The sequence below is a fragment of the Sylvia atricapilla genome, chromosome W (assembly GCF_009819655.1).
Source record: "Sylvia atricapilla isolate bSylAtr1 chromosome W, bSylAtr1.pri, whole genome shotgun sequence".
NCBI classification, from domain to species: domain Eukaryota; kingdom Metazoa; phylum Chordata; class Aves; order Passeriformes; family Sylviidae; genus Sylvia; species Sylvia atricapilla.
This window is the reverse complement of record NC_089173.1, coordinates 495033-508425: the sequence shown is the minus strand read 5'-3', so window position 1 is coordinate 508425 and position 13393 is coordinate 495033. Positions and strand designations below refer to the sequence as shown.

At 46.3% G+C, this 13393-nt stretch overlaps 1 protein-coding gene across 1 annotated transcript in view; it reads left to right on the top strand.

Moving 5' to 3' along the window:
- LOC136373325 (plastin-3-like) overlaps positions 1-13393 on the top strand; it is a 68057-nt gene that overhangs the window by 39873 nt on the left and 14791 nt on the right. The window contains exon 3 of the mRNA XM_066338220.1: positions 8906-9069. Within this exon, the coding sequence (XP_066194317.1) occupies positions 8906-9069 (164 nt within the window). The remainder of the gene's footprint in view (positions 1-8905; positions 9070-13393) is intronic.

The window sequence follows — 13393 nt, the reverse complement described above, 5'->3', positions numbered from 1 at the left end:
ACCCCTCCTAAGTATAACATTAACAAAAGAAAAGTAATCTGCTGGGTCAGTTGGCAAGCGTCATTTGGGGCATAGGGATGGAAGCATATCTGAGGATTTTTCCATTTCATAGACTGCGACCTGTCCCCCTGCCCAAGGTCCTTGCTTCTATTCCCACTCTTGAGGAAATTTCCCGAATATTGTTTTGTTGTCCCATCCTGGGGGTTCCTTTCTCCACAACCTGTTAGCCCTCTGCCTCGCTCGTCGACTTGGTTGCCTCGAGCCACGAGGAGTACCATCTTCTCGGCAGCAGGGATATTCTTCAGGAGGCCCCCAAGGGCGATTCTGTTGCCTCTTAACGTAGGAATCCCAGTTCCGATATTTAACCGGGGGTGTATCACACCGGATTCCGAGTCTTCCACTAACCCCTATGTTCAACTTTATATTTTAGAATCCAATCAGTTATGTTCCGCTGCAGTACCCAGCAGGGGCTGCAGATTCCTCTAGGGGGCGTTCCTCGCCCACAACAACTCCACCACCTGTCCCCACAGACCTTATAAATATAGCAAACAAAAGGATAACAATTGCACTCTGGGTCTTTACACTTTATCTTAGCATCAGAATTACAAATCAGTCCTTCCCCCGTATAGTGTGGTTCTGGTGCATATTCTACACGGTGTTTACTCATTGACGATCTTTCCTCTGGATCCTCAGCCTCAGGTCTCCAGGATTGCTTGTCACCTTCCACTCTGGGGTCGGCTCACTCAATGGCCCTTTAATTCTGCCAGCATGAATCCATCCCTTTTCTGCTGTCCTGATTGCAGTTTCTGTGGTAAGCAATACAAAGTAAGGGCCTTCCCATTGTGGGGCCAAGGTTGCTTCTTTCCAGGACTTTATCATTACCCAATGCATTATTTCCTCTGCTTTTAAAATCTAGTCCTCTTTGATGCCCTTTCAGGTGAACAACAGCAATTTTCCTAGGCCCCCTCAGGGCCTTCAGCAGTTTCCTGATTAGATCCTGGTGAATCAGGTCTTTTCCCTGGGAGTTTACCAACCCCCGCTCTTCCCATATTTTCCCAAAAGTGTGTATAATCCCATAGGCATATTTTGAATTGGTATAGATGGTACCTGATTTATTCTTCAACAACTGCAATGCCCGCAATACAGCATAAAGTTCACAGGCCTGTGCTGACCAAGATCTACTTAGAGGGCCTGATTCTATAACTGCAAGTCCTTCTCCCCCAACAATTGCATAGCCAGAGACTCTTTTTCCATCAATCACTCGCAATGAGCCATCTACAAACAACCTATCCCCCTCTTCTAATTCTTCTTCATCCAAGTCTGGTCTTATTTTGGTTTGTTCTTCTATGGTAGATAAGCACTCATGGGCCAATCCATCCTCACTTGGCCTTCTGTATAAGAATTGGGCTGGATTTTGTAAGGCTGTCACCTCCAGGGTTAACTTTGGGGAGTCTAATAGGATTCCCTCATACTTCAAGAGTTGGGCATCCGTTATCCACTTTTCTGCCTTTTGTTGCAAAATTTCCCGGATATTATGAGGGGATAATACTCTCAGTTCCCCATTGAAAGTGATTTTATTAGTCTCTTCCACAAGCAGGGCGCAGGCCACTATAGCCTGCAAACATGTAGGCCAACCACTGCTTACAGGGTCTAACAGCTTAGATAAGTACCCAACAGGTTTCTTTTTTCCAGCCCACTCCTGGGTCAGTACCCCGTAAGCTGTCCCACTACCTGTATTTACAAATAGATAAAAGGGTCTTTTCAGATCAGGTAGGCTCAGCACAGGGGCATTGACCAAATCATGCTGCAGAGCTTTCAGATGTTTGTCATCTTCGTCATCCCATTTCACTAGCCCTCCTTGGCTCAATTTCTCATATAAAAACTTAACCTTGATGCTATAGTTCTCAATCCACTGTTGGCAATACCCCATGAGGCCTAACAACTGCCTAATTTGCTTCTTGTTCCTTGGAGGCAGTATGGATAGTAGCCCTTCTACCCTTTCAGGGTCTATTTTCTTTTCCCCCTTCCACAGGTAGTGCCCAAGATACTTTACTTCTTCTTCTACGAATTGCAGTTTTGCCTTAGATACCTTGAGCCCCTTGGCACTCAGGAAGTTAAGTAATCTAATGCTCTCTGCCCGTACTTTGTCCTCTGCTTCCCCAGCAATCAGGAGATCATCTACATATTGGATAAGGGTCACTCCTTCCCCAGTCTTATATTTCTGCAAAATCTGTTCTAAAGCTTGTCCGAACAAATTCGGAGATTCCGTAAACCCCTGGGGGAGCACGGTCCACCTCAGCTGCTGCCTCCTATGAGTGACTGGGTCTTCCCATTCAAATGCAAAGTAGTCTCTCTACTAAAATCCTCAAATTCCTGCCGCTGAGGACTTATTTTAATTTTATCAAGGGCTCCTGATGTTTCCATGTCCTCAGCAAATAGAGCCCCTGACCCCTCTAGTCTTCCTTAAAGGCTCTCTCATCCCTCAGCCGCTTCCTACAGTCCCTCCAAAAGTGTCCACACACCTACTTCCTTTTTCTCTACCCGAGGAACCCCTCCCCCATTTCTCTTGGTCCCTTGGCTTGTTTTTGGAGGGGCATCCATTCTCTTAGTTTCCCTTACCGCTGCCACCATCATTCTCACCTGTCTCTTGTCCCTCTTCATACCTTCTGTGATTCCCTCAATAGCTCATCCAGGTCTTTATTTTGCCAATTATCTAATTTTTCTAACTTCTTTCTGATATCTTCCCATGATTTAGCCACAAATTGTGTTTTTAATAGTGCCTGCTCCAACGGTGTCTCAGGGTCTAAGCCCGAATACATCTGCAGGTTTTTTCTCAAGCGTTCTAGCCGATCCGTGGGTGTCTCCTCCCCCACAAATTAAGTTTCTGCCTTACCCAATCTTCTGATGATCCGAAGATGGGCCAAAAAACACTTTGGGAGATTTCTTTCCCACCCCATACTACCACACAATAGTGGATCATTTTAGCCTTATCCTTACCCCCTGTGTTAGGGTAATGTTTCTAATTATCTAACATAAACCCCAGTGGGCTGTCTTATGGGAGTAGAGGGCCTGCTCTTCCCCTGTCCCATCTTCTGGAGTGCCCTCACACGCTCTTGTGATGCAAAATCACTCGCTTCCCCTTTTTCGTGGCTCACGCCCTCGCGGGCAATGAGTACCACACTACTGAGGGTCCGAACTCACTTGGGGAATCCGAGCTGCCAGTTCCCCTCTCACACATACATCACTCGCAGCACTCCAGGATACCCTGACCCAGACCGAACGGATTCCACACAGATACTCACGCGTCTTGCGTCTTCGTCCGGACCTTTGTGCACAAAGTTTATAGGGTCTGCCGGCTTCCTTTGCCTAATTCCTTGAATTTAGGTTCGTCGGTGCAACCGAGACAGGAATCGGAACTACCAGGGCCGCCGACTAATCGGCGGGGCACCCCCCAGGCAGAACCAAAAGTCCTATCATGCAGGTTGCATCCGAGTCACGGCACCAAATTGTAATAGACTGGAGACACAAGTAAGGATTCCAATCGGAATTTATTAGATTACAGCAGGCAAGGCAAAGGCAAATACAGCGCTGGGCGGCAGGAGAGTCTCTGCTCTGCCAACTGCCACGCCATGCAAATTCCAGTCCACCTTTTTATCTTTTCTCTTTAGCTGACGTGTCTTTTCCTGTTGTACTCTGCGCGTGTGCGATCTGTTGCTGGGGGTCTTTTTCTGCCTCCCGGTGGTCATAGCGATGAAGGCGGGTAGTCATCCTCCGGTTGCCTTTTCCCTTATATGGCAGCTGTGCTCAAGTTTCTGAAACTTAAAACTAATTAAGCAAGTACAGAAAAAGGATTGAGCAAGAGCATGTTTGCGTATGGCTTTTCTATAGGCTTAGATAGTAACATAGTAACTTTCTGTTATTTGAGTTGTTTGACATCTAGTGAACAAAAACAGTTTATGTTTATCACACTAACACACCTCTCACTCATGGCATTTGAGTATTACTTTTGTTAAAAAAAATTCCCAATAATGAAAAATTCCAAATTCATCCATAATTCCTTCTTTTTCTTCCTCACCACATTCTTTAAACTTCCAATACCTTCTTATCAAACACCAGAACTCTCTCACAACTCTTTTGACTCCCATCTCCTATTCCATCAAAACTATTCCCTCCCATTTCCAAGGTCATCCCCCCTTTGATCTCTTATAGCTATTTCTTCAGGTAATTTTAATGCCCTCAAAATTTTCTAAAAACTTTTAAGACCTCTAAAAACAAAAAAAAAACTCTAAAAATTTCTGAAAATCTAAAAAAAACCCCCACAAAAACCATCCTTTCAAGACTTCTATAAACCAAAAAATCCTTTAAAACCTTTTTAAAATTTCTGACTTCTGAAGAAGTCAAAGGGTCATTTACAAACCCTGTACTCCCCCCTCCCATAGGGACTTCCCGTAATGGGAATAAATTAATCCCTTTATCCCAGCTTTCTTGTTTCTTATCCTTATGTTGGTGTGGTGTTTCCCCTTGGAGAGGAGAACTCCCCTGGCCAGCAGGGCTTGTCTTCACAAGGGGAAGGGCAGGGGTGGCTGGGACTAGCAGAGAGGGAGGGATGGGGACAGGGGTCCACCCTGGGGCTGAGGCCTCCAGGAAAGGGAGCGGGTTGGCGGGGGCTGTAGCCGGAACCGCCGACAGGACAGGGTTTTCTGGCGGAAACCAGACTGGGGCATGAATCTTTTGCACTTGGTCTTTACTGGTTGTACTGGGCACAGCCGGAGCCATCAAGGGCAGAGCTGCTGGGGCCGGGACAGCCGGAGCAGCCCCAGGTGGGGGAAGGGTGGCCGAAGCGGCCGTGGCTGGGACAGCCGGGGTTCCCGGCGGAGCTGCCGCGGGCCATGCCGCCGGGCCTGGGGCTGGCACATGTCCCGGCATGTCTAAGGGAGCGACCCCCCGAGCATGCGGCCGGGGACGGAGCAAACACAGGCGCGGCAGCTATGAATGGCTGGGCAGCCGGCGGCGCTGGAGCAGCCGGTGCTGGGGCCGGGGCAGGTAGCATGGCCACATACGGGGGGGCGGCCGGCAGGGGAACAGGGTCGTCTGGGGCAGCCGGCAGAGGCGGGGGAGAAAGTGGTGCGGGAGCAGGGACAGGTAGGGCAGCAGGCAGAGGTGGGGGAGGCAAAAATTTTAAGACATCTAAGCCCTTTTCTCTTTTTTTCTCTTCTTGCTCTGTCTCTGGGGTTTTAGATATTTTAAAAATTCTTGTGGGATCCACGTCTCCTCTCCAGCAGGCAGCATATTCTTTTTCCTCCGGGTTAAACGATTCTTTTGAATTTACATATATGTTTAAAGCCTGACAAATCCACCTTTCAAAAGAACCATATCTAGGCAAATAAACATGGTCAGATCTTATTTCTCTCCTTGTCCACTCAATCATACAATACTTGAATCATCTTAACTTTGTCTTTTTCTCTTGTACAAGGATTTAGGTCCCAATTTGCTAACAAAGCCCCCAACGGGCTATCTTGGGGTATTTCTGCTGGCAACTCTTTTTTTTTTTTCTTTTTTTTTTCTTTTTGAATTCTGATTTTTACTAGTTTTCTGTCCCATTTTCAGGATTTTTAGCTCGTTATCACTTGGTCTCTGCTTTCCCTAGCAGCCTGAACACCACCTTTCCCCTCCCCCCCCCCACAAGGCACAGAAAACTCTTTATCTCAGTAGCACAATACCATGTACTTTCTTCCAAAAAAATTCCTTTTCAACTTCAACAGTCTATATTACATATGCATTCATACAATTCACTCACAGAAAGACAACATAAAAAGATTGGTATTCTTACACTCATTCATTCACCTTTATTCAATTCAATATGCCTTCCTTGCTCACCTTCTTTCACAACAAGAAAACACAAGCAGACAATACAAGAAAAATGGTACCCTCTTTTGATATTTATTATTTACCTATAGGTATTTAGCTAACCTCCAGATGCTCTTGGATTATCACACTTGTTGAGCCTCTAGTGTTTCTCAACCTGGTTGGTTTTTTAAAACCCCGGTATCTTGATCCTTACACCTCTAGCCCTTTTCGTGTTTTTATCCTCAATCTGGAAAAAAAGTCATGCATTTGGCCACTCACCCGGATGCTCTCAGGTTCCGTAATCCTTCAATCCGACAATGTTTTGGGGTCCCCCACTTATCCCGTTTTCCCAGTGGATTGTCTAGGAAAACCATCGGCTCCCTACCCGAGGGGTCCAACCCCTCCCTGGGACCCTGTCCCAGCCACCCGGGGGTCACTTTCACTCATTACCTTTCACTTCGCCTCCGTACTGGCCGCCCCTCTCGCGAGAGCAAGGTACCGCAGCATAGGAAGCCACCACACTCGTTTCACCAGTCTGGGGTGCCCAGCCAGTGTCTCATTCACACACACACCACACAGACCCCCTATCCCGCTCCCCTAAGAAATACTGACAATTCTTTTTCTTCCTTAGGTTCTTCGTGCATGAGGTTTTTTACGGAGCAAAAATACTGCAGTTTCAGGGAGCTTTTTTCCCTTTCCTTTGCTTTTTTCTGTCTCCTTGCTTATCTCTTCGGGTGTTTACCTGCAATCCCCAATTCTCACCAGGAAAAACAAAGTTTTGGGCCGCCAAAAATCAGGCGGGGCGCCTCCCTTGCTCTGAATCTCCTGGGGTTTCAGGGATGAGGTACATCCCGGCAAAGAGCCCCCAATTGTAAAAACGAGATTCAGGGGGTTTTCTTGTAAATTTTAAGAAATAGGTTTAATAAAAGATAAGACAATCAGGAGATAAAAAAGCAAAGTACAGCTGGCCGGGTGACTTGGCATTCAGCCAAGTCCACACCCTGCTATTTTACAGGCTTTCTTTAAATACCTTTTCTGTTGTATCAATCTGTTGAATATTCATATTTTTCCATAAACTAGTTTCCATATTCCAGGGACTGTTTTCCATGGCCCCTCCTTGGGTCCGCCTTTTTAAAGCATGCGTGTTTCTTGGCTGTGTCTTCATTATGACCTCCAGATTGGGCCTTGGTCCATGCTTTCTTCAGATGGTAGATGCTGATAGTTGGTGTATCAATAGCAGAGTCTTCTTTACATGTTCACTGGAGGTTATCCTGGCCAAACAGACAGTTTAAGCATACTATATCACTACTACCATTATGCCTAATTTTCTTTACTAACAGCAGAAATAAAAACTTATATCCTTACCACAAAGTTATTAATCATATAGCACACATCTTGCGAAAAGCCAACTTTATAATAGTCATTTATAACACAGGTATCTGCCAGGGAAAGCTGGAGCTTCCCTTGGAATGGAGAATGTAAACCACCACCCCACCCCCTTTTTTTTTTCCAATTATAAATTTGCAGCTAAAAGCCTTTAGGCAAAAGATTTTGGAAATCGAAATAGCAGTTCTTTACTAATATGTCTAACAAAGCAAACAAAAACAACTACAGCATTAATAACAAAAACAGTACCAAGAACCTCGAGGGCTTTGCTTCACAAAAACCCAGGGCAGTTTGGTCTCGGTGCCTTTGTAGGATCCTCAGAGCACTAAGCTGGAACAGTGGAAAAGTCCTGGGCTGGTAGCTGGGATGGCAGGATGTCCCGGCAAGGCAGGGGCAGGGTGTCCCAGCAGGGCAGGGGGATGCGGGGTCACGCTGTATCAAGAGGAGCAGTGCTGACGAAACCGGGACAGTGGGGCAGGGCTGGCCCAACTCTCGCAGGGTGGCAGAGAAGCTCAGAATTCCAGGGTGAGCAGATGATGGTAGATTTCCCAGGACTGGACTCCTCCAGAGAGAGTGAACTCTTCTAGCAGTGAGCAGCAACCCCACCGTTCTCTCTCCCCAAACGCTGAAAAAAACAGAGTGCCAAGCTGCCTCAAGCTCTGTCCTTCACCTGCCCCAAAAGTCACATTTTCTCCCTCTCTCTGAGCTTTGACCACTCCTTTGTTTTTTGTTAAATAGTCTTAAGTACGACACTTAGTCTCCTTGGTAATTTAGGGGAAAAAATTCTTTAGAGTAAAAAGGAACAAACCTAACCCCCAGGACTGTCCATAGTGGCAGGAAAACCTCACTTGCCTGAAGAAAGTCTGAGGCTGCTGGATTTGCCATGTGTGGTGAGTAGATGTGATGATCTCCCCAAAGAGGTCAGGGTCTGTTATGTGCAAAGCTCCAGTGTCAGACTAGATTCTTTTCTTCCTCAGTCTAGTAGGTAACACTATCTCACTAAACATATGGTGCTGCTGTGGCCTGGTGATAGACTGTGAAAGCAAATGTCCTTGCAGAGCATTCTTGTGCAGCAATAAAATATCTGGTTGCAAGTTGCTGTCAGTGTTAAATGGAGAATATAATTGATAGCATGATAAAAATGCAACTGCAGAGCTGACTTGGCATTTTTAGTTCAGAAAATAAGAGGTGCTGTGTTTCACTACCATCTGTTTTTAATATGCAAGAGCTGTGGCATTTAGATGTAAAAAAGAGACATTTTGGAGATTGTTTATGAAAATACAGGTGTTCTGTCGTGAAACTTTAACACCAGACTTGTCACATGTGCCCAGAGTCATCGTGGTCAGTCCTGCTTCAAAGCTGCTGTTGCCCAGAGCTGGAGGGTTCCCATGACTTGTGCTGGGACACTCTCTGAGCATGTGCTGTGTGCATTTACTGTGTGTCTTTGGTTCCTATGGGTGTCCTTTGAACAATGTACTTCTTGATATTTTTGGTGTCGCCATCCTGCTGTGTGCCCATGCCCTGCATGGATTCAGCAGGTCCCCAGTGTGCAGGTTGCTCTCCATAAAGCTCTTGGACATGGGGGGTCACATTTTTGCCCTTCTGCTAGGGGTCAGTTCTGTCAGGTACAGGCACATTTCTAAAACTTTCTGCTGCCTCTTCTCTTCCCCAGACCTCAACAGCAATGGATTCATCTGTGACTACGAGTTACATGAGCTGTTGAAGGAGGCCAGCCTGCCTCTCCCTGGGTACAAAGTGAGAGAGATCATCCAGAAGCTCATGATCGATGGTGACAAGAATAAAGACGGGAAGATAAGTTTTGAAGAGTTTGTCTATGTAAGTGATATTTCTGAATTGCCAGCAGCCTGGGAGGCCCCTTTTAGACAAAGCTAAGGAAGACCGCAGAAGAGGTTGAACCTGACTTCTCAGCCACTTACCTTAATCCTAATTTTCTTTTGACACACTGATCACTTCTGAGGACTAGCCATGTAAAAATCAGTTATTTGTACAGGTATCTGTGTATGATCAGTCTTTTGTGCTGTTATTGACAGCTTTTAGATTTGGACAGAGGAGAAATATTCACAGCTCCCAAACCCTCTGGGGTTAACCCCCATGCCTAGCGATGGCATGGCTTGATGTTGGCAGTCAGGGCAGGTGGCCACAATGGCACAAACCTGACTGCATGTTGGTTGGAATTGATGCATTAGGCCTGGTGCATTTTGATGGTACTGCTGGTGACTCAGCTTTGCTTGTTGGAAAACATCTGGAAGACGTGCCAATTCTGCTGGGGCTGCAAGTGAATCTGCTTTACGATTACCTTCTGCAATCTCACCTGGCAAATCGGTATGTGACCTTACATGCATTACATAAAATAGGTGCTCCCAATGCGAAACTAAATAAATTAGTTTAGAGAGCAACCTGAAGAGACGCTCATTCTCGATGTCTTTGAGAATTGCCTGCTCTGCCCTGGACACTACCTCTGCTATGTAGGCGACGTCCGTGACCAAATTAATTGGCTCCGGGAACCTCTCAAAAGTTCTCACGACTGCAGCCAGTTCAGCTACCTGAGGCGATCCCTCCACAAACTCCACATCAGCTTCCCAACACTGAGTTTGGGGATTTCTTCAAGTCATCACTGACTTGTGGGATGCTCTAGATGCATCAGTGAACACTGTGAGTGCTTTGAGTGGCCTACAACTCCTTTTCTCACAAGGAATGAGGTGGAACTCCTCATTAAACAATTTGTGAGATGGGGCATGGACTGATATTTGCCCACTGTATCTGTCCAGAGATATTTGGAGGTTGGCATTCCCCTGGAGTAGACACTTGAACATCTCTTTGGTTAGCCTCTTGGGAGCATTCTTTTCCTCCCCAGAAAGTTTGACTGGGGGGTGAATACAGGCAAAGTCACAACCAGCCAGCTCACAGTCTCAGCCTGGCTTTCTGGATGAGCTGAGCTATCAGCTCTTGTGTCCTTATGATAGTCTTGGATCTTTGACAGGAGAGGAACACCCACTCTATTATCTCTCTGCCCTTCGATCCACTGAAATATTAAACAGTGTAAGTGTGGCAATTTTCCTAGAACAATAAATTTGAAAGACAGCTCGGGCTGGTAACAGTGAGCCTGCCTCTCAGTTAAAGCCTTTTGCACTTTTGCTATTGCAGGTTTTGCCTCTGGGGTCAGTTCCCTGGGAGAGAACAGCTCTTTCTCCCCCCTCAATAAATTGTTGAGGGGTGCTAAGTCTTCATTGGTAAGACCAAGCCAGGGCCTGACCCAGTTCAAAGACCCACAGAGGGAATGGAGATCTGCTAGGGTTTTGGGATCACTCTTGATTTCCAATTTTTGCGGAACAATTGTCCATGCAGTGATCTCCAAGCCCAGATACTTCCAAGGTGGCATCTTTTGAACTTTGTCTTCCTGCAGTTGGAATCCAGCAGAGGTTAAAACCTTAACCACTAGGTCAAGCATGTGTTGGAGTGTAATGTCATCAGAGGCACACACAAGCACATCATCCATGTAGTGGAGGATGATGGCCTCCTTCCTTTCAGCATGTACCAGGGACAGTAATGAGTTTCCGTAGTGCTGGCAGATCAAAGGACTGCATTTTAGACCCTGCAGCAAAACCTTCCAATGATAACGCTTCACTGGGGCTTCTTGATTGATGGTAGGAATTGAGAACGCAAACCGTGGGGCATCTTCTGGGTCTAGTGGAATTTGGAAGAAGCAGTCTTTGATATCTAAGACCACTAATTGCCAGTTTTGGGGGAGCATGGTTGGGGAAGGCATCCCTGGTTGGAGTGACCCCATGTCCTGTATCATTGTTTATTTCTTGGAGGTCATGAAGAAGCCTCAAGCCTCCACTTATTTTTCCCTGTTTTTTTTTATTACAAATACCAGGGAATTCCAAGGTTGTTTCTTCTATGTGACCTTTTGCCAATTGTTCTACAAGTTCTTCAAGCGCCTTAAGCTTTACTGAGTGGCCACTGATTTATCCAGACTGGGGTATGGTCCAGCCTTGTTAACTTTTGGGTAGGGCGCTCCACAGTGGCCACTTCTAAAAATCCTGGGGGTTTTTTGGGACAACTAGTCTGATCCCCCACTGGGACATGGTATCTCTCCCCCACAAGGGAGTCTTATAGTCGATGACAAACAGACGGACACCAGCCAATTTTCCGTCTGGCCCCTCAATTTGTACCATGCTTTTTGAGATTTTTGCTAATTGGAGCCCTCCAATACCATGAATTCTGCCAGCCACAGGTTGCAATTCCCAATGAGAAGGCCACTTCTCTTATGGAATAATAGTGACGTCTGAGCCGCAGTCTAACAGACCACTCACATGGAGATGGTCTGTCCCACGGGTTAGATTGCATCCTAGCATGGGCTTGTCCTCACCCACTGCTTCTGCCCAGTAGACATCAGGTGTTTTGCCATCCACTGGGACTTCCGCTGGAATGGGAATGGCCTGGGCGATGATTTGCCCCTTGGCCAAAGAGAAGGGTGGCTGAGGACAACGTTCCAAGAGACTGAATTTAGGTATGCTCCCTTTGGTGGTCATGGGAACAATTTCAGTTTCTCCTGGTGTGTGTGCAGTGTCCCCAATAACAAAAAAATCACTGTCCAGTCCTGGGAGATCTACCATCACATCTTGTGATTTTTCAGGCAATTCTACTTCAATTATGGTCCACTGTGTAGATCTGAAAAGAAAGGTATCTTTAGTTACAAGCTTAAAACACCCGCAAGGTTGCCAAGCCTGGTTAGATAAACACTCCCCATTTTTTTATTTCTGTTTCCCCCCACCCAGCTTTTCTTCCTCCCCTATTTCTGTTGGGAGAGAGTCTTTTTTCACATTGGAACCCGCTGCATTTGTGTTTTGGCTTGTTACGGGTTCGTGCTCTGGTTTTCATTTTTTCGATTGCTGGTTGTTTCATCTTTTTGAGTGTTTTTCTTCTTTAACTGGTTCTGGGGACAATCTTTGGCAAAGTGTCCAGGCTTTTTGCACAGGAAGCAGATGATGTGTCAAGGTTGTTTTGGTGTAGTCTGTTGTCTGTCATCTTCTGGTGTTGCAGCTGCTACAGTCTTTGGGTTGGTAGATTTGGGCTTTTCTTCAGGTGTGTCAAACAGCTCTGCTTTCAAGGCACATGCTTTTGCTATCTATGTCAGTGTAGGTGGAGGATTGACAGGCAGTCCTAGAATCACCCTGCGGCAGGCTTCGTTGGCATTTTTCTGAGCCATGTTTTGGAGTATTTGTGCCTGTGCTACTGAGCCTTGTACTTGTCTCTCAGTAGCTGCTTGAAGCCTGTCCACAAACTGCAAAAAACTTTCAGAATCATGCTGTTCAATATCAAGATAGTTACTTTGTGGTTCAATTGTTGGCAACTGGTAAAAAGCTTTTTCTGCAACCTTACAAATTTTCTCTGAAATGAACTTTGATAACTCTTCAGCTTGTTCCTCAGGAACAGTCCACTGTCCCTCCCCACACAAGTGCTCATAGGTGATTTCTCTTCCCTCTAAATCTTTAGCACCTTGAGCAGTTTGACTAAGCTCTATTAGGAGTTCTTTTAAAGATGTTTTCCAGGTATCTTCCCAGAAATCAAATTCTGTGGGAGACAACAGGCATTTAAATATCTCTTTTAAATCTGCTGGTGTTAATTCGAGAGATGCAAAAGTAATTCTTAACATACTTTCAAATACTTCGTTGTCTCTACCAAATTCCCTTTGGATTTTGCTTAACTCTTTTCTATTTTGGAAAGAGAAAGGCTGGTAGTTTCTAATTGCATTATTTCTACCAGAATATGTAACAGGAGCTGCTGAAAATATAACTTCACTTTTCTGGCTTTGCTCTTTAGGGCTATTACACTCGGTTTTGTTTTTATGGGAGTTGGCTGTAGGCTTGTTCTGTCCCCTGCTTTCTTCCCCTTCACCCTGGGTCCCGGCTGAGGCTGCAGCAGCAGCTTTGGCCTCACCCCCGACCCTGTGTCTGGTATCACCCGAGACTCCAGGCTCTTCCCAGACCTTGGTCTCGGGGCTTGCCCTTCCCCCTTGGGGATTGGGTTCGGGGCTACTCCATGTCCCGGGCTTGGGATCCCTTCCAGTCCCGGCTTCTTCCGATGCCCCAGAGCTGGCTCTTGCCCGGGCCTGGCAGCCCTGGCTCCACCCCCA